Raw genomic sequence first — 25,531 nt, 5'->3', positions numbered from 1 at the left:
AAATGGCTTCCAGGTCCCCTCAGGAATGTCCATCCCCATCCAATTCCATGAACCCTTTGGGAGGTTTCAAGGCCACAACAGTGAATATCGCCTTCATTCTTATTAGGCTTCTGAACTTCAGCCAATGTCAATTGGCCTCTAAAGAGTAGAAGCCAAAACCCACCTCAATCACGTTATATAGTTCTGTCAAGTGGTGTTAAGGTCTATTCAACTTTCAGGTGCCTCAGGGTTGAATTTTAATGTAGTCTCGATATTTGTCGATTAATTAATTGATGCACTACTCAATTAGTTGAATGTATGGATTGTGAACTACCGTTGTTGACTGCCAAGCGTGTGTCGACGTCGAGGATACACCAAGAACATCCGTCATTGAGAAGCTTCAAGACCTTTTACCATGTTCTTGTGAAACTTTGTAAATTTAGAATTCAATATTCAGGGCCAGCAATTCCCCGGAAATTACAGGAACCAAGGATAGAAGATATGACATCAACTTCAAGCAACGTGTAGTGCCCAGGTGGAATTACGTACTGCGGAGCCAAAATAGGACCTCACTTACTAGTACCGCCACATTGAAGAATTGTCATCCGAAAATCACCGCCCATTCGCGATTAGTGGGTCTGTCAAAGCTGAGACGATGATTTGTGATCTGTATATCATCTGTGACACAATTGTGCATCCAACAGGTTTCAAGATTGTTATACTTCACTAGTCAATGCTTAGCTAACACGCGTAAAGCCCAGTCCTATAAATCCACCGTCACCGAAGACCCCTGAGACGAATTGCTGCTGAGAGGTGAAAATCGACCTGTACATACCTGGCATTGTGGGACTACACTGCACGTTCGGCGTATGCACAGATGAACCTGGAAATTGACGCAGCTATTCTCGGAGAAATTGAAAACGACTATGAGACGTTCAAGACGAACGCAAACCCCGAGCTCAGGTCTCCATGACGAAAAATTGGAGATACAAAGCTTGTCGCTGGAAAGCTTGTTTCGGTAAAGGAGGCAAGGAATTGACCCACCGATATTGCTTTTGTGGCCATGTTGATGTTCAGGACATCGTCGAGTTTTCCTCGAGACTCTCCAGAATAGTCACTGCGACAATGTCCAGAATCACCTTGAGCGAGTTATTGCCAGTGATGTTTGATACTTTGATCTTAATATCTTCTGATCATGGATCGATGGGTGGAGAACTCGCTGTCAGATAGTTTTCGAGATGAGTGATATCATTCTCCACTCTCTTATACCAATCAAAACCAGTCAATCGTTCCATCAAATTTGCGCTTTCACGCTAAACTGCTAAACTTCCTCTATCGGATGGAACGGAAGACCGGCGCTAAATTATGGATCGATCAATATCGAGAGTTCTCGTGCTTTGTGTCAGGACAGGAACTACACACAGATTCACAACTCCACTTAGAATACGAAACTTTTGGCGCTGATTGGGGAGATCGCGATGGCATAGAAGTTGCGTAAGATTGCCGGTGGAACTTGATCCGTAGGCCGTTTCTATATCTGACGGATCCCACGTCCTACGTTGATGAAATTACGGAAAGTCATCTCCACCTAAATTCAATAACTTCCTCTATAGATAGCTCATTTGAGTTGATTTGTGTTTCCATCTGGGTTTTTATTCCCCTTTCTTTCCTCTTTTCTCTTTTCTCTTACTTCCCTCGGAAAGTCTAGGTTTTCCATACTTTTGATCTTCCATTGTATAAACAGCCATGGATGCCGAAGAAGGAGACCTTAGTGGCCGACGGCCGAGAGCTTTGGTGAGTTCGACTTTAGATGCCTCATGGGTGTGTTTTCCAATTATAATTCTCCAATGGAACAGTCTCGAACGAGAATCGAAATTCCAACTTCACCTGCTTCGCCCACCTCACCACCGGCTTTGTCTTCACCTCTGTCTCCAACCAGGAGACGCGGTGTTAGTATATCCGAAGACGCAGTATCACCAACAAGAATTGGCTCACCCACGAAATTTGCCGATGCCATCGGTGAAGGTTTACGGCGCCGGACCTCGGCGGGAAGTTCAATTCCCAGTTTGGAGCCCCGAACTACCCTGGCTGATCGCACTCAGGGCAAATTCACCTTGGCCGGCCCTGATGAGACTCCACAATTGCGACTGTCTCATGAACCCTTCGTACAGCCTGGATATGCAGATCTCAACCCAGCATATGAACAGCCATCTAACGCTAAGCCGGTGTGGAGTTTGGCCAAACCGTTGCCCCGTGTGGTGCGGCCCGGAATGGTCCCCACCAAGGAAGAACTTCTTGAGAACCGTGCAAATGCTGTACTACCAGCTGAGAACTCGCAGCGTTATGGGCTGGATGTTGATCCCAATGACCTCGAACAAGGGAGAATCGACAAGACCACTGACCCACGCAAGATGGCCGCGCAGGTTGAGGATGCTCGGCTGCAGCGTGAAGCCAATTTCATAAACAAGATCATCAGCGGCGATACAGGATCAGTCAATCAAGGATCACGCCTATCGCGTACTTCATCCAGTCGCCCCAGACGTCAGTCAACCTGGGTACCGCAAGAAGGTCTCGAGACTGTGGATGAGGGCTCACAGACGACAGACGAGACTGCCAGACCCCAAAGCCCGTCAAAGTATTGGAATGATGATCCAATACGTCCCCCGAAAGAGGGTGGGATTCCGGACATAACAGATGACAAGTTCATTTTGCCCGACCTGGACCACCCCTCCTATCCCGACGATTTACACCCTTTAGTGCAAGAGCTGATCGAAGACGAGATCCACAACAACCACACGACCTGGTCTGTTATCCGCACTCATCACCGCGAAGCCCTAGCCGAAGCACTGGCAGTTTTCGTCCAGCTCACCATTGGCTTCTGTGCCGACCTTTCAGTCACCGTAGCAGATGCCGGAAATCCTAACACAACCGCCTGGGCGTGGGGCTTTGCTACCATGATCGGCATTTATATTTCCGGTGGTATCTCCGGTGCCCATCTCAACCCCGCCATTACAAGCATGCTGTGGTTCTACAGAGGTTTCCCCAAGCGTAAGATGCCCGAGTACTTCATAGCACAGTTCTTAGGAGCCTTCTGTGCTGGCTTAGCGGCATATGGTCTCTACTACCAGTCTATCCAGGAATACTCCAGCCTTAACCCCGATAGTGGCATTATCTCGAGTTTCGTAACCAGTCAGCGCCAAGTATGGATTGGTCCTGGCACAGCCTTCTTCACCGAGTTTATCGGCACCACCTTCCTCGCTGTCACCGTCCTCGCGCTGGGTGATGACCAGAATGCCCCACCAGGAGCTGGTATGAACTCCTTCATCATCGGCCTTGTCATCACCTGTCTGAGTATGACATTCGCATATCAGACCGGCGCGGCTTTCAACCCTAGCCGTGACTTCGGTCCCCGCCTCGCACTTCTCGCCTTGGGCTACCCTAATGAACTGTTCTTGAACCCGTACTGGTTCTACGGACCATGGGCCGGTGCATTAAGCGGCGCATTCATGGGTGGCTTTTTGTATGATTTCTTTATCTTTACTGGGGGAGAATCGCCTGTCAATTATCCGTGGGAGAGAACTCAGCGTGCTATGAGGAAGAGTCGTATGAAGTGGAGACGTCGTCTGCATATTGATAAGAAGGAGCCCAAAACTGCGACTGTTTCCTGATTTCAGCCCTTCGAGGGCTGAGTCTTTAGACTTTGTCATTCTGTATGATATCAAAATTTTATCATTTCTTTGGGCATTTATACCTTTCTTAGCATTTTACTAAATTTGATCATGTATAGCTTCAGGGTTGACCAAGGCCTATTCACCAACACTAATCTTGGAAGCAATATCACCTCTGACCCGCTTTTGTTTTGGGTTGAAAAGATGAATGTCAAAAGAGTGAATTAATCCTGAAGGCATACTTTCATTCCACGGCAAGACATTCATCAAACACATCGGGCACCTTGGAATCCTCCCAGATGCACACTGGCCCTTATTGTTCTGATACATATCCTCTAGGGCTCGGTATCCAAGTTTGTACCTCATCAACTACTTGAATGAATATATATATGTACTCGAATTTGGCTCGTCCGCCATTGCTTGACGCTGTCTGGTAGGAGCTTGTCCACTCATCTTCAGATGAGTGACGCCATTGAGTTTCAGTAGGAACTTCAAAATGTCAAGCATTTGCCTTATCTGACAAATACCAAAGTTTTGTGCTCATCTTTCTTTCATGCTTGCAAAAGACCTTCAAAATGAAGCGCTCAGTGCGGGGCAGTGCATCACTTTCGAATAAACGTGAAAGAAGAGATCGCGACTGGTAGTGCAGTCTAGAATGGCCTATGTTCACTGAAAATCTCTTAATGGCCGGGCAAGAGTTCTGGCTCGGGGCTATAGGGCCGTCTTGTTGAGGCGACAGTTAATCGTCTCACCAACAGACTAGTGATAGTGGTGTCATGCGTGCAGAGCGCATGGTCATTTTCGACTGGATTGAAATTTGAAATCCCGATGCGCATTCATCAGGACATTGAAGGCGCCGCGGGCTTCATTATGTGTATGGGCATTGTTCTTAAGAATCACAACATTAGGACCCGAAACAATAATTGAGTTCCCTAGGTCACCACACCTAATTTGAAAGGAGGGGAGACATGTAAGTTGAATGTCGAAGGAGTGGGGACTGCACTTCAGGTGCCCAGGTATGCAGGTAGCCCCGGAGATATGTAAAAAGAACAAATGGAAAGAAAAATAGGTAAGTTCATATATTATGGGGAAGATGGGATACCTCAAGGGCTATGAAGGCACGTAAGCAGTGAATAAAGAGAAAGAGAAAGAGAAGTGAGAGTGGGAGTGTAAGAGATATTTAACCTTGTTTACCTAGTTAGGTACCACTTCTAGTATTTGATGCATGTATGTACCTACGTAAGCACACCTGGGCAATCGGACGCCAAGACAGAGCTCCCAATTTCCTTTCTCTTCCACAGAATCAGACAACAAGAAGGATTTGTATGCTCTATCTACATACAGCGGAAAGAATGCCTGTTATAATTTGGCCTTACCATCCTCGATACTAGCCCAGCTTTTCTCATCCAACTTCTGATAATTGGTCCCGTTGAGCCAGTAGATGCGCCCATCGCCATCAGGACCATTGGGGTCCCATTTCTTCTGTACTAGATCACCCTTTGCTTGCTTGAAGGTGACTCCAGTAGAAACCCTGGTAGAGACTGGATTAGAACTAGATTCATTCATTGTCATGAATATGGGACTTACTTGTCGATGAATCGGACCAGCCGAGGCAAAGCATACGACGGTACACCGCATTTCTTCAGATCTTTATACAAATGAGATATGAACTCTTTCTCAGAAGCAGACGTGTGATCTTCCAGAGTGATACCGGCAGCACCAGCTTGACCGTCATATCTGTTAATGGAGATTGATCAGTTCATCAAGTTCTCCGCTAGTATGAAAATATAGGGAAAAATACTTACCCGGCCAACTTCACACCATAAACCACAGCATCATGAACACCTTCAATCCCACTAATATGATCGCGAATCTCGCCCGCGCTGACGTTCTCACCCTTCCAACGGAAAGTATCACCAACACGGTCCTGGAACTTGACCCAGCCAGAGTCCTCCTGCACAAGGAGGTCGCCTGTGCGCTGGAACAAATCTCCCTTTTTGAAGACATCACGCAGCAATTTGACCTCGGTAGCTTCCTTATTGTGCAAGTATTCTATCAAAAGTCCACGGTCACGCACACGACCAATCACCTCTCCTTCCTCGCCTAGCTTGGCCCGGACACAGAGTCCAGTGGCAGGGTCGCGCCAGGGCATCTCGGTCTCAGTATCATACTTAACGATGAATGTGTCATCTTCCAAGTACCGACGCATTGGACCCGAGAATCCAACCTTGCCAGCACCCCAAACGCCAGGACCGTGGTTGTCAAATTTGGCTACTCCCTCTGTCGAGCGGTAAAACTCGCGAATCTCGGGGATATTGAATCTCTCCTTGAACCGCTCCCAGATCTCGCCTCGCAACCCATTGCCGTTACCGACGATACACTGGTGATCCTTATCGTATGGAGATGGTGGAGTTGCGAGAAGATAGCGGCACAATTCACCAATGTACAGGATTCGAGTTGCGCGAGAATCGTGCACGTCTTTCCAGAATTGGGATGCAGAGAACTTCCGGCGCAGGCAGAGTGTTCCAGCAGCGCCCAGACAATAACATAGTCCAGTAAGGAAAGCAGTGCCGTGAAATAGCGGAAGAGGTGAATATGTGCGCAGAGGGAAGTACTTGGATGGATTGTTCAAGTCTCTTGATAGTGGTATGGAAGTTACCATTGTCAGCATGTTACGGATTGCACATGCCTTTGGCTTTCCGGTAGTTCCTGAAGTATAGATTAAGACTGTCAAGTCTTTCACAGTACGCTTAGCTGGTTGCAAATCGGTCGGAGAAGCTCGATGCAAGTCTTCTGTACTGATCAGCTCTATTGAGCCTGTGGGGATATCGTCAAATGATGAAATGTTGAATGCGAAGTGTGGCAGGTCCCCGCAGACAAACTGTGATAGATCGGGGGTTGAGATGATGAACTTGGAGTCAGAAACATTGAGACAATGGGTGAATGTGTCGTCTGGATATACTTGTTAGCCTTTTTCAGCTTGGATAAGAAACGAGCTAGGCTTACCCCGCAAGTTAGTATTGATCATAGCACCAACACAGCCCAACTTCGATAGTGCATACATCGTCACTACCATCTCGGGCGAATTTGTTGTGAATACACCAACAAAGTCACCAGTCCTGATGCCGCGGTCATGAAGTAAAGCAGCAAAACGATCGACCACTGAGTGCATTGTTAATCAATTGGCATTCTAAGACAAGAGCAGCAGAAGACTCACAATCCTTCAATTGTGTATACGACCAAGTCTTGTTCTCAAACCAGAGAGCTTCCGCATCACCGTGTCCATCTACCTCGACAGTACGCTGGAGCACCTTGTATAATGTGGCGGTATCGCCCAGCTGAGCCAGGCGCTGTCCGAGCCGTTTGCCAAAATCCCGGTCACCGAATATCTGAGAAAGATCTGTCGAGATTGCGAGCTTTGCATTGAAATAGGCACCTGCTGCTACAGAGAGGGCCGATGCCACGGCCACTGCGGGCGTAGCGGAGAAAAAGTCCATAACTGATGGTAGTAATTGCAGCCGAGTAAGGAAGCTGAAACTTGGCGAGGGGTGAATCCGATATTATACGACACTGAAGCGATAGTAGGATCTGCTCTATGACAACATCGCCGAGGGACAAAAGACTTAGAAACAGTATTTTTTAGTTTTTGTCATCGACTTTGCATTCCCCGGTTTTACGGGGCATTGATATTGTGGAGTAATTACGCAGTTCGGAAGAAATTTACCAATCACAACTCCTATAAAAGAGCCGAGGACTCCGACTCTCTGTATTTTAACAAATGTTTGGCCGACGGTACAGTACCAATACAAGAAATTCTCCCGGTTGGACTTCCGACTGGCTCTTCGGCTTAAAGCTTTTCCCATCACAAGCTGAGCCGCGGTCCATTTTCAACCCCGCGTGAATCTTCGGTATATTAAATGCTGGATCTGTTCTTTCTTTATTGCTTATTTTTACCACCCATTCTATCATGTCTACACCACAGCAAAGGCTGTCCTCGGTCGCGGCCCATTTGTCGCCTGTGAGCTCCTCTGCCAAGCAAAGGATTCTGGCTAAGAACCCAGATGATGTCGTAAGTCTATCAACCTATATACGATCGATCAGTCTATTCACATTCACAGGTTATCACCTATCTTGCGCGTACGCCACTCACCAAGGCACGTAAGGGTGGTCTTAAGGACACCACTGTGGATAACCTCTTGATCTCCCTTCTCACAGTAAGTATAGAATAAATTCATGAAACCGAAACAATGAACTAGAACTGATAGGTCCCTAGACTGTCCGCGAGCAATCAAAAATTGACCCGAACCTAGTCGAAGATATCTCGGTCGGCAATGTTCTCGCACCAGGCTCCGCCTACCTTGCTCGCTCTGCTGTACTAGCAGCCGGATTCCCAGTGACAGCAGCCGCCTCGGTATGCAACCGCTTCTGCTCCTCCGGCCTCCTAGCCATTCAGAATATCTCAAACCAGATCATAGCCGGGTCAATCGATGTTGGTATCGCCGTAGGCGCCGAGAGCATGAGTAGCACAGCCGACGGTGGCGCGCCGGAGATGGCAGAACGAATCGGCGCCCATCCGATCGCATCCCAGAACTACCAACCCATGGGTCAAACCTCGGAAAATGTAGCCTCGCAGTTCAACCTCACGCGTGAGCAACTTGACAAGTTTGCTGCTGGCAGCTTTCAGAAGGCCGAGCGTGCTCAGAAGGCCGGCTGGTTCGAGGACGAAATCGTCCCTGTCAAGACCCAGATTAAGGATCCTAAGACTGGCGAAATTAAGGATATCGTCGTTGATCAGGATGACGGTATTCGCTACGGGACTACAGCTGAGTCTCTTGGAAAGATTCGTGCCGCTTTCCCTCAATGGACACCTAGTGCCACTACCGGTGGCAATGCTAGTCAGATCACTGATGGTGCTGCTGCACTGGTTTTGATGAAGCGCTCGAAGGCACAGGAACTTAATCAGCCTATTGTTGGAAAGTTCTGTGGCGCTACTGTTGCCGGTTTGGAGCCTCGCATTATGGGCATTGGTCCGTCCATTGCCATTCCCAAGATCTTGGGCAAGTTTGGCTTATCTATTGATGAAATTGATATATTTGAAATTAATGAGGCTTTTGCCTCCATGGTAAGATTTTACACATTCCTTTCTTGTTCGTTTTCCATTTTTTAATTGTCCTTCTAGGGTGTCTACTGTGTTGGTAAGCTGGGTCTGGATGAGGCCAAGGTAAATCCTCGTGGCGGTGCTATCGCTTTCGGCCACCCTCTTGGTGCAACTGGTGCGCGTCAGGTTGTCACTGCTCTGGCAGAGCTACGACGTCAAAACAAGCGTGTTGCTGTGACGTCTATGTGTGTGGGAACTGTAAGTGAAATCTACCCTCTCCTGCTTGGATCAGTATTAATCATATTTAAAGGGCATGGGCATGGCTGGTATTTTTGTTTCTGAGCATTAGGGCTTTTCGATTTCTTCCATTCGATATTAGACCACTATTATCAGTGATTGTAAGAGAAAGTGACAGAGGTAAATATAAGAGAGCTAAAGAACCTGTAATAATTATCCATGATCAAAAATTCTCTTTAGAACATTCTCTCACCTAGGTTATAGGTAGCATATTACTATAATCATTTCCAAGGCTTGATATCAAGGCATATCTACATTGAAACTAAGTTTCGCTTCGAGATGTCATGATTATCTGACAGAACTTCCCCTGATATTCCAGAACACGTTCGATACCTATAATATCAGGCACCAATATACATATGTTTCTCCAGGTCTGGACTCTGAAGAAACATTCAGCGTGTCTTACATTTGTATGTCAATCCTTCCACTATTGATTTCTCCAGATATAAATATCTAGGACTAATCAGAATCAGAACTACCACGACCCACTTACTTGAATTAATTCATGCAAGGAAGGGTCTAGCTTACTCCCTACGTCGACTAATACTCCCCGACGGGGTACTCCGTCTCCCCTACTCCGTACCGAAGACCTACGAAAGCCTGAAATCAGTTCCACAATTCGGACATGGCTAAGAGACGCTATCAGACAAAAGTACTCCAATTGGATTGAAATCAACTTAATCGAATGGAATTTATTGATTGGAACCGTGGGAATTACATATGGATCTAAAAGTGGACCAGTGAGTCCCCTGAAGGAGATTGAAATTTCGGCTTCCTTCTAATGTATTATTCGCTGATCCTGATGGCCAATTATTTTTGGAACTGACAGGCCAATTATAACAGAATACATTAATCAAAAGGGGAGACAAGCAAACGTGTCCTGCTCCACAATGGTTCCACTTTTGACAATTGTGGTGGCGTATTCTAGACCTGTTGCCCTAAGTTCTTCGAGACTTCTTTTTCCTCATTTACAAGCACCTTTTCCTCCTTTACGTTCCATTTCTTACTTCCATCTTCAATTTCTTTGTGACAATCTTTAGTTTCATTTTTTCTACTTGGTAATTCATTTTATCAGGTGTCATTCTTTACCACACTCTCTGTATACACCAATTTTTATAGATCCTTACATTCATTACCAACACAATGTTTTTCAAGAACGAACTTCTTGCCCTCGCCTTATCGGTTGCTACCGCTGAGGCTGCCTACAAGGGTTTCAGTTATGGCGCTTCCAATACCGATGGCACTGCCCGCACTGAGGCCCAATTCAAGGCCCAATTCCAGAACGCCAAGAACCTGGTTGGCACCTCTGGCTTCACCAGTGCTCGCTTGTACACTATGATTCAAGAATATACTACCGACACCATCATTGAGGCCATCCAGGCCGCCATCGATGAGGAGACCTCCCTCCTACTTGGTCTCTGGGTCTCCGGTGGAAACGTTGACAACGAAATCACTGCTCTCAAGTCCGCTATCTCCACCTACGGCGAGCAGCTCGCCAAGCTGACCGTCGGTATCTCCGTCGGCAGTGAGGATATGTACCGTAACAGTGTTGCTGGTGCTGGAAGCAATGCTGGCCCTGGTGTTAGCGCTGATGATCTCGTGACCTACATCAAGCAGGTCCGTGAGGCTATCAGTGGCACTTCTCTAAGCAGTGCCCCCATTGGTCACGTCGACACCTGGGACGCCTGGACCAACACCACCAACTTGGCTGTTATTGACGAGCTTGACTGGCTCGGTTTCGACGGCTACCCCTTCTGGCAGAGCTCTGATAGCAATGACATCAGCAACGCCAAGGCTCTCTTCGACGAGTCTGTCGAGAAGACCAAGGCTGTCGCTGGCGACAAGGAGGTCTGGATCACCGAGACTGGCTGGGCCGTCACCGGAGACAATGAGGGTGAGGCTGTTGCTTCCATCGCCAACGCCAAGAAGTACTGGGACGCCGTCGGCTGCTCGCTCTTCGGAACCACCAACACCTGGTGGTACATCATGCAGGACTACGGTGACTCCCCCAGCTTCGGTATCGTCGGTGAGACCCTTTCCACCACCCCTCTCTTCGACCTGAGCTGCCCTTCCGACTCTTCCTCCACCTCCTCTTCCTCCAGCGCTGCTACTGCCTCCGGTGTCTCTGCTACTGCCTCCGGTGTCTCTGCTTCTGGTGCCTCCGCTACTAGCTTCGTCTCATCCGTTGGTCACTCCGCCACCCGCTACCGCAGCGGAACAGCCGCCACCGCTACATCCACTCCCCTGATCAAGGCTTCCGGTACCTCCCTCTCCGCCAGCTCATCTGCTTCCGGCTCCAGCTCATCTGGTGTTGCTGCTGCCTCCACTACCGCCACCTTCAACGGTGCCGGCCGTACCTCTAGTTCAGTCTTCGGCGCCATCGTCGCTTTCCTCGCTCTCGCTATCGCTGTTTAAAAACGTTCCTTTGGTCCATGAGGTGTGATTGGATGGGCGGATTGTTTAGATCCCTCCCTGGAGTTGGGTTTTGTACGGTTGTCAATTTCTTTGTGAATACTCTTTTCTTACCTTCGTTTATATTTTTGTATTAAGAATTCAACTTGACTCTGGCTTGATCCTAATTCTGGTCTTTTTTTCTAAAAAAAAACTTTCCATTTAATTTGAAATCTATTTTTACTCACCGGCCCAGGTGGGTAGGTCAACTGGTTGATCTTCACAAACTTGATCGACGTTCATTGCCCTGTCAATTCCAAGTCCTAGATGTTGGAACCGTGGGTTTATATTCTTCGGAGCGTTCAGCCACTGGCGTCATTCAAGGTTTTCATTCGATCTGTGCGATGTTTACATACTGGTTCACTAGGTACGTATTTTCGTACTTATCAATTGATAAGTTCGCCGCTATTTAGAGTACCTTAGCATGAACCATGCACACAGATACATATCTTAAATTAAAGAACCGATGTGACAGAAAGTGACAACAACGATAAGATGCTAAAGACCATGCACTTTCCACTTAGGGATCAATCCCGCAGCCCTGGAGTTAAGCCTTGAATGGACTTACCTTGGCACACTACATTCTACGGCAGTTGGTAAGGTACATAAGGAATCAGGATTAAAATTGTAATGTTACATTTGAATGAATATTATATACAGTAATTGAATTGACCCTGGAGAGTACACCGATCAAAATCAGACAGTCGGCCTATCAGGTTGGAACCGCTTTCAGTTTCACCCCGTCGTGTGAGCTCTCCAACACAATATTTAGCTTTCTTGATATCTCTTCCATTCCCCTCACAGTCGGATGAGCCTTGATAGGCGATGGGACTTCAACCATCAAACCCGAAAACAACAGAGCTAGCGGGGAAGACTTCCAGATATACTGATTCCTCGTGTGGGCTATCGTGACCATCAAGAAGATCACGCTAAGTACCACGACAATGATGGGAAGGATAAACCACCCCCATCGTACTCGGACAAACGATTCCACACTCCAGGCCTTGCCTCGCACATCAGATGTACAGACATTGGAACGCGCATTGACCGTCAATGAGGATGCTAACGATTGAAACACCAGGTTGATATCCGTATAGTTGCCGTACAGGCCGTATAGAGCTTCCAGAGTATCGGAGTCCCATCTTGGACGATTGCTCACGAAGAGCGATCCGGTACCTTTTAGCAGACTGTCAAGTGAGTTGGACATTGCCAGACGACTTAGCCAATTGACATTGTACACGCATTTCTTGGGATATTTGCTCGGATCATCATAAACAGTGCCGTTGGTGTAACACTTCTCAGGAGTGATGGCGAAGTTTTCTTCGGAGAAGGCGGAGTAGGAGGCATTGGTTGTAGCCTTTGTTGAAATGATATTCTCTGAAAGTTGACCATTAGATACGCTCGAGTTGTATGTTTGAACACAGAAGTAGAGTGTGCACTCGGTTGCACTAATTCGAGGAGGAACTCCGTATCCCGCAGCAGTGATAGCGGTAAAGTTGATAATGGGTGTTATATCTGTCGTGTCCAACTTGACCAGCTCTAGGCTCTCATCCGTTGTGGCATTCATCAAGTATATCGAGTTCATTGAGGTTGAGAAGGTGAAGTTATTAGGCAGCGTGTAGTTATAGATGTCCTCTTGAGGGATCGTGGGGACTACAACCGTTTTGGTGAGGGTAAGAGAATCGGTTATGTTGGCGCACCGACTGCAATATCCCAGCGTCTGATATGGAGAAAATGTGCAGTTTCCCGTTGGACAGTTAAATAAGGTATTCTTGCTGTTCGTTCCCTGTTCCTGGAAAATACCCGAGTAGATTGCCCCCAGGGTGCTAAGAGGTGCCTTGTTCATACCTGGTCCGGACCCTTCGCTATAATCGGTGTAAAGGCTTGTGTTGCAAGTCTGGATGAATGTCGAATGTCTCAAATTAACAGGTCGTGATACAGTGGACATGACTTGTTGAACGAATGGGTCGGTGACAGTCCCCAGTACTAGAATAAGACATCCAAACGAGATGAGATGGCTAGAGTTAAAATATCTTAGAAATTTGAAAGGTATGAAGAGGTATGGAGGCCAGTAGTGGTATAGTCGACTCACCGAGGCACGAAGCGGATCAGTACGTTCATAGCGCCCAAAGCACCACGACTAGCAGCGTCTAGACGTGCAAGATCACTGAGTTTATTTCCACCATGAAACCACGACCACTTGAGCTGGGCCAAGGATTCCATGACAATAAATGTCACTTGGGCCTTCATGATCGTACTTAGTACTGAGACCAGTGTATTGAGTGTGATGCCATGAGGCCACTCAGGTATTGACTTTCCATCGTAACGCAAAAGCACCACAGATATAGATACAACCGTGATGATGGATATGAAGCATGCCCCAATCTCTAGGGTCCAGCTTGTGCCCCAGAATGCGCGATTCTGAGATCGCAGGAAAGCTTGCTCGGCCGAAGACTGTGGATGTGGTCGTGTCTCTCGTGAATTCTGTGGTGGATCATCATTAAGTTGGATATAAGACATTCGGAAGCCGTCTTTAGGTTCCATCTTCGTATCTGGGATTGTCCGAGTGCAATAAGACAGAAGAAAGTTGTTACTGTGTCGATTGAAGTCGGGGAACTCTCCTTTTTCAGAAGACTATTTACTCTGTGACTCTAAAATTAAATTAGGAGGCCCCATTATTTAGGCTAGTACATCCGAATTTTCATAAAAGTAGGTTATTCTGAGACAATGCTATAAATTCTCCATATACTAGTGGGATTCTTAGAAAATCCATGCCTGGTGAAGTTTAGTGCTGACAACGTTATTGGTTCCAGACCCGCTCTGAACACTTTCTCAATTGTCAGAGTCAGCCAGCCAGTGGAAAGTCCCCTATTTAGGCGTAGACCTTCCACAGGATCGACACTATCTTTAACACGGCAGATTCTAACGTTATTTAGTAGAGGCATTTAGCAACTCCAAGCGCCGAGAGTATCAGCTATCCGATCAGTTATCGGTTATCAGTTATCAGTTGATCACTTATTGTGTGGGTCAAATGTCGGTGACAGACTCAGGAAGAGTAGATGTGACATGAAAAGGTATTTGATATCTCAATGAAAGAAACTGAGTAAACATTGATATATCATAATAATCATATATGGACAACTCATCAATGCCAGCTCAGTCTGTGATGTTGTTGTATGCAAGGAACCAGCTGATTCCACATGAGGCATACGGCGTATAACGTCGATCTATTCCCAAGACAGATAGGACGTCATCACGTGAATATCGTCATCAAGTGACCTTCCCCAGCCTTAGCTCTCATTATTCAAGTCTTCATCTCTCTTTCCACGCCTCTTCTGGACTTTTATCCATCTAAGTTCTTGAGAAAAAAAAACATATATCCCGAGGATATCACAAATAAACGCCATAATGAAACTCCTATCAGCTGCCACCCTGCTTCTCGTCGCTGCTCCAATCTCTACTTCTGCAGCTGCCTTCCGGTCGATCTTCGATCCGTCGCAAGCTCCAATCCATGTTGAAACCACTCAGGACTTCCCAGTCCAGGGTGACAACCCGTTGAAATACTGTGCTGACCCGAAGGAGCATGTCCTGCAAATCGACTCTGTTGATCTCTCACCCAACCCCCCTAAGGCGTATGTGAAATGCTGAAACTAGCTTACCTTCAATGCTGAACGAATGGGCCAATAAACTGACTGGTACTCATCTCACAGTGGCGAGAAGCTCACCATCAAGGCTAGCGGTACCCTGAATCAGGCAGTCGAAGAAGGAGCCTACGTAAACCTGGAAGTCAAATGGGGCGTCATTACTTTGATTAAGCAGACTGTCAACCTCTGTGATCAGATTAGCAATGTGGATTTGTCTTGCCCTCTTGATAAAGGAAAGTTGACCTTTACCAAGGATGTGGAACTTCCTAAGCAGATTCCTCCGGTACGTGTTCAATATTCTTAAATCGTCCTAGGGCCAAATGCTGACTCCGATTGTTGCAGGGTAAATACTCCGTCCTTGCGGATGTTTACACACCAGAGAATACCCAGGTTACCTGCTTGAAGGCCGATAACATTGAATTCAAGTTGCAATTGTAATGGGTTGATAATTTCGGACTATATCTCCACCTTGCGTGCTCGGTGGCTGATCTGAGCCCATCAACTAAATCCCTATGACCCTGTCTATGTCACGTTATTTTTCGAGTAACGCCTTTGTCTGTTCTGCCACAACTTTAGCTGATTTTGTCCTCATGTACCTGCTCTTCATGAACTCTTGTGCTTATTCAGATATTACTACCTTTCCAGTTTCGGTCCACTTCTCATCGCATTTTTCCATTGGCGATAAGCCTATATGCTCTATATGCTAGTAATTCAACCCGAGCCTGTTCCAGACGGCCGTTATGGTGAATATCCATATATTGATCGTGAATATCCTTGACGTATCATCAAATTCTGTAAACCTTCACCAGTTGACTGCCAGGCACATACCCAGGTACACATCCATGAATATAATTCAAAGATTCACAGATCCTTGGAGACCAAGCTTACATAGGCAGACAGACGGATATGAAGACCGGGTGACATGTGGAAGTTGTGGTATATGCATATTTCGGATATGTTGGGTATCTTGACACAAAATATCTGATGACCCCGAGATAAGGTACACATGGAGTGAACGAAACCCGAAAAAAGTTGATGAAATCACCGGAATATTTTAGCATGAAGAAGACATCTGGATGGTATGAAAACAAGGGACACAATTGAGAAATCTGAGTACAAGACGCCGAGGCAAAATGATAACCTTTAACGAGTTTATTCTCCGAAAAGACGGCGCACACGCTTGAGAACACTGTCCTTCTCTGGGTCATAGGGGTGGTCTTTGCTGGGGATCTCGAGAACAGCGGGGAAGGGATCTGTGAATGAGTCTACGCTGTGTCGGATTCGCTCCGCAACCTGGAGATACTTGTGAGCAGAATTCACGTATAGATGGCGAGGAGGCTTAAAAACAAACATGCTGGTTGATCAGAACGATGGCAATATCTTTTCTCTCCTGTGTGAAGTTCTGGAAGGCCTGTTCAATCGCTGAGGTTTCGGTCTTCGGGTCAACGACTAAGAAGTTGCGTTGCGAGTCTGGAGCATCGGTGACATGCTATTGAGAAGAAACAAGGGACCAAGTTAGCATGTTGGTCAAATCAAATTGAGATGCTATTTAATAGCCTGGAGCTCTAGAGGGTGACATACTCCGATGCCAGCGAGGAGAAGACCGGTGACGGAACTGAGAGTAGAGAGATCATTAGCTGAAGATATCCATGTGATAACACAAAAGTGGGCTTCACTGACTCTTCATCTCCGATCACAGCAAGGAATTGCCGGTCCTGTAATTTCAACAATTAACAATGCTATCGGAGGGGCAGCTGCTCAGCGAATTACCTTGTATGTCGCAGTCGTCGTCATAGTGTAAGGTTGAAAGAGGTGCGACTAAAAGATTTGAAAACAACCTTGGAACAAGGTACTTCAATCAAATCGAAGCCAAATGCGAAGACTCAAGAGCACAGCACAGTACGTTGAACCACTGATCGCCGCTATTGCGGCCGGGGAGAGCTACCGATGACTAAGCTGATGCAATTTTGTTTGGTTTGGTTTACTTATTGTTGCCGTCACTTCTACCTTAATGACTACTTTTCTTCCACATGGCTCTTTGTTTTCATTTTTGAACAAGACGGAGCTGGCAATGATCGGCCCTGTCTAAATTTCAAAACTTCCTTCCTATTATCATGGCTCCTCGTCTCGTGCGCCAGCGTCCACTCGCGGAGCGCATCCGCTCCTACCTGAACCCATGGGACTTTTTGCTTTGGTTGTCTGAGGAAATCGATGGCAATGACTGGGATCAGATGGAGAAAGATTGGGGGTTGACTATCGGAATTTTCCTCAACCTCATATTCCTCTTGGCGCGGGCAAATAGCCGATCGAGTGGAAGCAAAGCCATTGACGATGTGTTTGGAGACGATGAAGGAACTCATTATCTGGGCTGGTTTGTGAGTGAAATGTTGACTTCATGGGCTAAATCTGACAAATAAACTTGAGAACACATGCTAAAAGACGACTCATTTCTTCCTAGGCATCCCTCACTGTTCTAACACTAGCCATATCGAGTGTCGCCAATGCAGTCTACACCTTTGGTCGCAAAAAGCGTTATCGAATGTTTGAAGCGCCCATCGAACAAGATCTTGCTTCATCTTCGGCACATCGTGTGCGCGTCGATTCGAGCCCGATGACTGCGTCCCCTCTACAGTATCTAGCCAACGCTATATCTGCGGCATCTGCCCAGTCAAGGGCGCACCCCGACGCTGAGCGAGATGTATGGGAAGTTGCGATGTGGGACCCGCTCCCAATCTGCGTCCGTCTCTTCTCTTTGTTTAGCCCGGGTCATGTCTTGGTCTACTGGCTGTTCCTACCTACTCAGGTGTCCGACCCTCGACCCAGTGTGACGATCTTGACGACAATTCTTCTTACTACCCTACTCTCCGTGCAAATGTCTTTTATTGGATCATCTTACGTTCAGCAAGCAAAAGACTCAAACTTGGTGCATAAAGAGGTTCTGAGGGAATATGATACCAAATACGTGCACCCTCGGACTCAGCCTTTGATGAGAGACGTTGGCACCCAGTTCTCAGCGGGTGATTCCAACCAACCAGGCTCACATACCACAAACCAGGTCGACGTATACACGCCTACAATCATTCTTAACCATGGCTTCCAAACTAGCCCCAATCCAAGCTATGTTCGCCACGTCGATCCCGAAGGGCTTACTCCCATTCGCCCGACGCGGAACTCTACTCCTAGCCAGACTTCTATATTCCAAGTCAAACCATCGTTGCAAACTCCTATTATTCAACGAGATGCTTCTCCCCTGGTGAGGACTGCGGGAAATAGCATTCGACAGCCACAGTTCCGACCAAGCTCAACAACCAGAGGTGACGGGGGTAATCTTGGAGTGTATTCTCATGCCAACTCCCCCCTCAGGAAATCTGCTTCAACGGCATTTGAGCGTCGAACTCAAAACAATGGCGAATTTTTCTACAGAGAACGAGAGAGCGCATTAAAGAGACCTTCCAGTCCTCTCAAGAGAAGCAGTCTAGCAGTTGGAAGCCCAGCACCAGGCACCCCTTCAGCAAGTAAGCCCAGCGCTCGTCGTGAAATGGGTCGATATTAGAATTGGTCAATGAATGATCGTTTTTACATTATTAAATGAAATTATTTCCAGCAGTGTTTAGCAGAATCAGTATGCAAGGATCAAAATGCAAATTCATGCGCTTGATTATGCACACAATGGCTGATTGATGACACATACCCAAGTTCATACTATTACTAGAAACGGCAACATGTACGCCTCAATATCATCACTTTGCCAAGGCTTGCCACGCCAAAGAATGTGGACTGGCCCCGGCGATTTTGATATCGTATTCCATTTTTCTGACTGGAATATCTCTCAAGTTTTGCCGAAAAGTCTCTTAAAGCTAGCTATCAAAATCTGGAAACCTGTCTCGTCTACCTACCTACAGTGGACCGTTGAGCTAGCTTAAAGCTTTATCGCACTTTCCCACTCAACGAACAACCTAGACCTTTATCGTTTCTCCGGAATGATGCAATCTCAAATGCTGCAGAGAAATGGCGACTGTCATACCATCAGACGGCTGGTCATAGCTTGGGGCATTCCGGCGTGCTTGTTGTCATTCTTGATCCCGGGCATACCATTCCAACCAACCAGGCTCTTTTATTCTTACTTGTGGATGGCGTTCATTTGATTGATCAATTTGAGCATAATACCCCCCGCACATTCTTTCTGTATCATTATTGTGGTTTGGAAGAGAAATTTCCGGACCCTGTCTCCCTTTGTCCTGGACACGAAGCCCTAACTTTCACATCCACGCAACGCCAGTGCGACAAGTGTTTGTTTTCTTGACGGCATGGGCCAGGTCAGTACACAATTCTGGCCTGAAAGTCGGACTCTCTAGTCATTACGTGGCTCAGTCAACAATGGAGCGCGCCAACAGTGTCGAACTGCCTGATGGACATGTTGTAGACCTCGCACCTCGACCTCCCCAACACCAGGTACAATACAAGGCATATCGCGTAGGTTGTACGTCAAGCGCGCAATCAGCTTCTGAATCGACCGATACGCTCCAACAAATTCCAACACCAGAGCCTGAGGCCTCTCTAGAAACGATGCCTCGGAAAGGAAAAGCGACTAAGCTTCCGCTACCGAAAAGCATCTCGAAAAGAAGCAGGGACCTACTCAATCAAACTCCAAGTCCGACTGCAATTCCTAAGCCATCTCCCACTGCCTTTTCATCCGGAGGTTCGGGCGGCGGGGATCTATATTGGAGAAAGATCAGGGAAAAGTTCGAGAAGGAATCGCCCCTGTCGCAACGTACTTCTTATCACCGGACAAGAGAAGGTGACCGAGCTGCTTCTGCAAGTCTTGCGGAGTCTTTACAGAAGATCAAGACCTCCGTTAGTGCTGCCCACAACAAATCTAAAGAAAGCCATACTAAGGGTCGAACTGGTATTCCAAGCCCCAGTACTAAGATCAGAGTCGTTTCAAACCCAAGAAGCGAACGGTATCGTTACTCGGAAGGCAAAAAGAATTGGGTAAAAGAAGGGGATCAGTGGATTATTCGCGATGCCGATGATTCTGCACTACCACCATATGAATTGAAACAATCGGAGACTAAAGCCGAGTGGGATGGTTCAATATCACCTATCTCTACCGAGGAAGGCTCCACAGAATGGGAAGATCGATTTGTCGTGCACATGCCATCTGCCAAAGAACCCAACCCTCCGACGATGACCGAGGACCAAATTGCTGAATATCAAAAGAGCATCAGTTACTACCGTGGAGATGATCGTCTTCTAGATCCTACTGAAAAACCCAGTCGTCATGAATCTCCCGTTGTACAACACAGTTCTTTGGCGCAGCGAGATGGAGCTTTGTCCCCATTCAAAGCCTACGATGGACGGCAATCACCTGCACAGCAAGCTGATCAGCAGCCTCCTTCTCAATCTCAATTCCAATCTCCTGGACCCCACGGACAGGGTATTTATTATAGCCCAGATGAGATTGGCAAGAATCGCATCAGTACTATCTGGGAAGAATCTTCTGGTAAGGTCAAAGAAAAACGAACCTCACACGGCGACGGCTCTTTTTTAGGTTGCAAGGAGATCGATGCTGCAGCAACGAAGAATCCGGACGAAATTCTTCTTTTCGCTACCGGAGAAGACTCGACGCATCTGCAGCCTCGACCTCTGGCAGTAGGTGCGAAAAAGAGGCTCAGAGAAAAGAAAGTAGCCAATCGGCCTGCACGGAAATCAGAAGAGAAGGCTACTCTTCAAAAGGAGTGGTTACAAGATGCTCAGAATACGAGACATGCCCAGGGCTCGAAGCAGTCGTCCACGACGATATGCAAAGACCAGAATTGCCCACAACCCGACATTCCCAGGTCCGATTCACAGTACTCGATAAAGGAGAACTCTCTCCCGAGACAGATCATCGAAAACCCCATGGAGACAATACAAGAACCTCGCGGCGACGACGATGTGTTCATTATCACACCCACTATCACTCGTACGTTGATACCGACGCCGACACCAAACAACACTCCAGAAAAATTGATGTCTCTTCCAAAGCTGCGCCGCCTCGGGGGCACGGGTCAGACTGGCACCGGCAAGGCCGTCAAGGCCGTTCGAGCGAAAGCCCAGGTCATCACTACACCTTCCACTCCGAAACCCGCACCAACGCCCTTGCCGATCGAGTCAAGCGATCTCTCGCTCGAATCTTCCGAAACGATAGCCCTCGACGCCACTTCCCCGAGCAAAAAGGCGCAGGCAAAAGAAAAGTCATCAAAAGAGAAGGCTAAAGACACCGAGCGAAGCAGCTCAACGTCAAACGCCATCCGTGGCTTCATCCGTACATCCGGACTGGCAAGAACCACCGGAATGGTGAGGTCTCCAACAGACAGTCTGGCTCAAATACTGCGCAACGGCACTGAGTCTTTGCGCAACCGTGCCGAATCTCTACGCAATGGGACCGGGTCTTTCAATCGTAAGGGCTCTCCTGTTTCTCAGTCCTCGCTACCGACTAGAGATAACTCTGAGTCCTCGATATCTTCCAAATCTTCCAAATCTGATAAATCGGTCAAAGAGACACCGATTTCTTCGACGAAACCATCACCTGCCGAAGTAGAAACTCCAGTGTCGAAGAAGGTGACAGTGAAGGTAAAGCCCATGGGAGAAAAGCCTCCGCGAGACAAATCTACCCCGGAAAAATCTTCGAAAGAGAAGACTCGAGAGAAATCTCCAGCATTGAAGCCATCATCACCATTGGATAAACCCCTGCCTGTAATCAATACAACACCACCTCCGCCGGAGAAGCTGAGGAATTCAATTGACGAGAAGTCACCCTCCGAACAGCGCGAGCAGTTAAGCCGCGCCGAAAAGCTGGAGAGATTCAAGGAACGGGCACGAGCTCACAGGAGATCTACTCTCGAGATTGCAGAATTGGAAGGGCATCAAGTCACAGACCGCAAAGACCTCCATCCTAGCATCACTAACATTCGTGGTGATTTTTCAGACTTGTCAGAAACGGATAAAGATGGTTCTCTCAACGAAGGGTCCAGCCCTTTTGCCCTCACTTTAATACTTCAGATTTTGTTCCTCAGCGTGGCACAGATCCACAAATACGTTCTTCGATCGACTGAGAATGCATATGTGAAATTCCTGATAGTCAATGTTTCGAACATGACCAGTCATTGCTGCATAACGTTCTGTCGCGTGTACCGCATCATCTCCGTTTACCAGGCTACAGGCCAATGGCCCAAGCCAGAAAATGATCAGGCGATCGGCCGGTTCTTGATTGACCTTCTCCAAGCTGTTGTCTACGTATTCATTTTAGGCTTTGGCTGCATGATTATTAGCCGGGCCGCAGGCTATGTGGCTCTTGTTTGGAGCTGGATTATATGGTTTGCCAAACCGCTTGGATGGACATGTCATTGTGTTGGCCATTCTGTATTCGTGTGATGGTGTTCGACCGTCTATCTTTTATTACCAGTTTGAAGGGTTAGCCGTCTATTTTGTTCTCTGTATCATCCAAAGCAGCGTTTATCTTCTCCTAGCTTTCTCGTAGCTTATTCTTCCTCCCATCAATCGTCTTTATATGCACTTCTATCTATAATGCCGTAGACTTCAATTCCTATGCTGAAGATCAAATGGTTTTGAACAATTATTGCGCAGGTTTGTAGGTGTAACTAGGTACTCGTTAAAATGAAACGAGTTCAGTAACTAGGTAGAAACAGCATTGCAAGCTAATCTATCGTTTAAAACACTTGAATGCTAATGCTAGAATAATCTCAATGTAAAATTCCATGTTTTCAGACTGGTAAATTGCGCCGCTTGGGTGTTGAAAAGCCCTTTTGCGAAACAACCAGAAGACGGTAAGAAGCAAGACGCCACAATGATCGACAGTGGAAACGCTGTTTTGATGAAACCGAAAGTAAATGAAGCTGAAAAGAAGAAATGTTAAAATAACGTTCTTAAGAAGTGATCCCTGCCAGGGAAAGGGGGAGAATTGAAGCCTCGAAAGAGAGGTGAATTATGTTGAATTTTGAGTTCTTTTGGTTTTCTGTTTCCGTTGAACAAGATACCCAATCAAGAGTATATGTTCACATGCAAGCACCTGGCCTGTGGAAAGTAGAATAGCGAAAATTGAAAAGGAGCGATGGAAACGTCATTGTTAAAAGAGACGGGGTATCGTTGCGGTTGAAAAAGTCGGATGTTGAAATTGAGGGGGAAAAAATGAACGCTCAGGAAGAAATCGTTGAGGTTTTTTCATTCATGACGCCATGACACATTGCAGGGCAAGCCCTATATTAGTGTTGGATGTTTCGTGACTGGTTATCGTTGAGTATCGTTGAGATTTGTGAGATGTTGAATTAGGTAGAGGTTGAATAATGTGGTTAGTTTTGAGGTAGCCAGGAAGGGGAACTTTGGCATGCATTTGCGCTAGGCTTTCCCGGTTGAAGTGGGTTAATGCATTAGTTTTCGATCAGAGTACCGTTCTGCTCGGAGGTGCCATTTGTGTCCGGTTTACTTGGTAGTTCGATTTCGACATCGAAGTCCTTGACTTCCAGGTCCTTGAAAAGTTCGAAGAGAGTACTGGACCGGTGGAAGTCGTTGTCAACGATGTTGACCAGGTACCATGTGTCCATCGTCTGCTGGATGAGCTTCCGACTGGGACCAGCGGCATCGTAGCACTTGTACCAGTCATCGCCCAGTCGGTAAGCCTCATCCTTCCAGGCCAGGAAACTGATAGTCTCAACGATTGTAGGTTGGATGATCTCTCGTCCAGCGAAGATACCCCAGGTCAAAGCATTGGGGCTGTCAAGGGTGTTGGTACGCAACTCGCCTTCCTTTTTGATGGCGAGATAAGTGAGGTCTTCATTGCTGTCAATGCGGCTGATCAGCTCATCGATCAAGTAGGGTGGGACCAGAAGCTCGAGGTAAGCCTTTTGGTAAACGAAACCGTTCTTGGGACCCCAACCGTAGATGGGATGAGAAGACTTGACGCCATTAACGGCGGGTTGAGAGTTAATAGTCAAGAATCCACGGCTGTTCAAGTTGAGCAAAAGATCTTTGATATCGTTTGCCTCGGCGGAAATGGGGCTGTCACTCCACGGCAGTCGATCCAGCTTGCCCTCCAAGAAACGAAGGAAAATTGCAGATATATCTTTGATGGATTTTGGCTCGCCCCATAGCTTGATGTTCTGCTCATTCGTACCCTTCAATCCGACGCCGTATGCATCAAGCTCACCAAAGGCAGGCGAACGAGAATCAGTCCAGCGACCGTTGGGGAATTCGTCCCATGTTTGGGTGCGGGCAATGTAGGACGAGTTGCGGTTGCGCCAGAAGATGGGTCGCACATCTTCTGATCGTCGGCCCAACCCAAGAGATGGACGCCATGGCAAACTGCGATGGACAGGAGATCCATCAGATGGTGTAAGACCTAGCTCGTCAAGGACTAGCTTGGTTGCCTGTGCCAAATTCATTGTATAGAAATGAAGGTGGTTGATGCCAGACGCCAGGATCTTGCGACACATGTCGGCGATCAAGTGCTTTCCAACATCACGCACTGCAGAGTCATCATTCTTGACGGGCTCCAAGGCTTTCATCCACTCGGGAGGCACACGGGTCTTGGTCCAGGTAGACCTACGAATAAAAGAAGCATAAGTCTGGATTGGCATGATGCCTGGAATGATTGGAACACTAATTCCCTTGGCGCGGCATTTCTTGACCCAGTCAATGAAATGTTCAACATCATAAAACATCTGAGTGATGATAAATGAGCTACCTGCATCGACCTTCTCCTTCAGGTGGTCGATCAAGAGGTCAACATCCGGGTTGTCATCAGCACCCTCCGGGTAGCCGCCCACACCAATGTCAAAGTGATTGCCATACTTTTCCCGAATGTATTTGACCAAATCCTTTGCATAGCGGAATCCACCATCGGTAGCCTCCCAGGTTTCCTGGTCTCGAGGAGGATCGCCGCGAAGAGCCAGAATGTTGGTACATCCCGCCTTGTAGGCAGCCTGCAGGGCTTGATCAATTCTCTCCCGAGGCATGTCAGTACAAGTCAGGTGCATGCATGTCTCCAATCCATAGACGGACTGGGCCACACCGACCATCTCGCAAGTCAAATCCGATAAACGACCGCCTGCGCCCCATGTAATGTCGATGAACGAGGGACCTAATCCGTGCATGCGATCCATGCGGTCATAAAGGTTCTGAACACCCTGAGCAGTCTTAGGAGGAAAGAATTCGAAGGAAATTCCCGGCTCCCCTGCCTCCTCATTCTGGGCAAGCTTCTCTCGGATATGCATCGTGTCGCGTCAACCTGGAGATTTGTGGTCAGAACTTTTCTGAAACACATATATCCCATAATTACCACTCACCAAGACTTGAGGAATCGATTTCGCGTCACCAGATGCTAATACTGAGAATTG

At 47.3% G+C, this 25,531-nt stretch overlaps 10 protein-coding genes across 10 annotated transcripts; 6 read left to right on the top strand and 4 right to left on the bottom strand.

Annotated features, from left to right (window-relative positions):
* Positions 1-1,826: 1,826 nt before the first annotated feature.
* Positions 1,827-3,647, top strand: N7495_000336 (MIP/aquaporin family protein; the record flags this gene model as incomplete). Its single annotated transcript, XM_057203006.1, has 1 exon — positions 1,827-3,647. The coding sequence occupies one exon, from the start codon at positions 1,827-1,829 to the stop codon at positions 3,645-3,647; it is 1,821 nt and encodes a 606-aa protein (XP_057067079.1).
* A 1,359-nt stretch (positions 3,648-5,006) lies between these two features.
* On the bottom strand, positions 5,007-7,144 carry N7495_000335 (putative bifunctional fatty acid transporter/acyl-CoA synthetase (FAT1); the record flags this gene model as incomplete). The annotated part of the gene is made up of 5 exons (XM_057203005.1): positions 5,007-5,178; positions 5,235-5,384; positions 5,453-6,599; positions 6,654-6,809; positions 6,865-7,144. The coding sequence occupies 5 exons, from the start codon at positions 7,142-7,144 to the stop codon at positions 5,007-5,009; spliced, it is 1,905 nt and encodes a 634-aa protein (XP_057067078.1).
* Positions 7,145-7,614: 470 nt separating this feature from the next.
* N7495_000334 (putative peroxisomal 3-ketoacyl-coA thiolase (Kat1)) lies at positions 7,615-9,094 on the top strand (the record flags this gene model as incomplete). Its single annotated transcript, XM_057203004.1, has 5 exons — positions 7,615-7,716; positions 7,766-7,861; positions 7,921-8,769; positions 8,827-9,003; positions 9,056-9,094. 5 exons carry the CDS (start codon positions 7,615-7,617, stop codon positions 9,092-9,094), a joined length of 1,263 nt encoding a protein of 420 aa, XP_057067077.1.
* Positions 9,095-10,185: 1,091 nt separating this feature from the next.
* On the top strand, positions 10,186-11,457 carry bgt2 (GPI-anchored beta-1,3-endoglucanase EglC; the record flags this gene model as incomplete). Its single annotated transcript, XM_057203003.1, has 1 exon — positions 10,186-11,457. The coding sequence occupies one exon, from the start codon at positions 10,186-10,188 to the stop codon at positions 11,455-11,457; it is 1,272 nt and encodes a 423-aa protein (XP_057067076.1).
* Positions 11,458-12,205: 748 nt separating this feature from the next.
* On the bottom strand, positions 12,206-14,037 carry N7495_000332 (DUF3176 domain-containing protein; the record flags this gene model as incomplete). The annotated part of the gene is made up of 2 exons (XM_057203002.1): positions 12,206-13,511; positions 13,586-14,037. The coding sequence occupies 2 exons, from the start codon at positions 14,035-14,037 to the stop codon at positions 12,206-12,208; spliced, it is 1,758 nt and encodes a 585-aa protein (XP_057067075.1).
* An 864-nt stretch (positions 14,038-14,901) lies between these two features.
* Positions 14,902-15,575, top strand: N7495_000331 (ML domain-containing protein; the record flags this gene model as incomplete). The annotated part of the gene is made up of 3 exons (XM_057203001.1): positions 14,902-15,125; positions 15,204-15,420; positions 15,480-15,575. The coding sequence occupies 3 exons, from the start codon at positions 14,902-14,904 to the stop codon at positions 15,573-15,575; spliced, it is 537 nt and encodes a 178-aa protein (XP_057067074.1).
* Positions 15,576-16,289: 714 nt separating this feature from the next.
* Positions 16,290-16,931, bottom strand: N7495_000330 (H(+)-transporting V1 sector ATPase subunit F; the record flags this gene model as incomplete). The annotated part of the gene is made up of 5 exons (XM_057203000.1): positions 16,290-16,430; positions 16,489-16,626; positions 16,719-16,752; positions 16,818-16,852; positions 16,908-16,931. 5 exons carry the CDS (start codon positions 16,929-16,931, stop codon positions 16,290-16,292), a joined length of 372 nt encoding a protein of 123 aa, XP_057067073.1.
* A 320-nt stretch (positions 16,932-17,251) lies between these two features.
* N7495_000329 (Nur1/Mug154 family protein) lies at positions 17,252-18,690 on the top strand (the record flags this gene model as incomplete). Its single annotated transcript, XM_057202999.1, has 2 exons — positions 17,252-17,512; positions 17,596-18,690. 2 exons carry the CDS (start codon positions 17,252-17,254, stop codon positions 18,688-18,690), a joined length of 1,356 nt encoding a protein of 451 aa, XP_057067072.1.
* Positions 18,691-19,514: 824 nt separating this feature from the next.
* N7495_000328 (putative NTP binding protein) lies at positions 19,515-22,553 on the top strand (the record flags this gene model as incomplete). The annotated part of the gene is made up of 1 exon (XM_057202998.1): positions 19,515-22,553. The coding sequence occupies one exon, from the start codon at positions 19,515-19,517 to the stop codon at positions 22,551-22,553; it is 3,039 nt and encodes a 1,012-aa protein (XP_057067071.1).
* A 1,013-nt stretch (positions 22,554-23,566) lies between these two features.
* N7495_000327 (methylenetetrahydrofolate reductase (NAD(P)H) MET13) lies at positions 23,567-25,408 on the bottom strand (the record flags this gene model as incomplete). The annotated part of the gene is made up of 1 exon (XM_057202997.1): positions 23,567-25,408. One exon carries the CDS (start codon positions 25,406-25,408, stop codon positions 23,567-23,569), a length of 1,842 nt encoding a protein of 613 aa, XP_057067070.1.
* Positions 25,409-25,531: the final 123 nt, after the last annotated feature.

The sequence above is a fragment of the Penicillium taxi genome (genome assembly GCF_028828555.1).
Source record: "Penicillium taxi strain IBT 34144 chromosome Unknown utg000001l_segment0_segment0, whole genome shotgun sequence".
Taxonomy (NCBI): Eukaryota; Fungi; Ascomycota; class Eurotiomycetes; order Eurotiales; family Aspergillaceae; genus Penicillium; species Penicillium taxi.
Note: the sequence above shows the minus strand (reverse complement) of the source record. Positions and strands in the feature narration are given on the sequence as shown.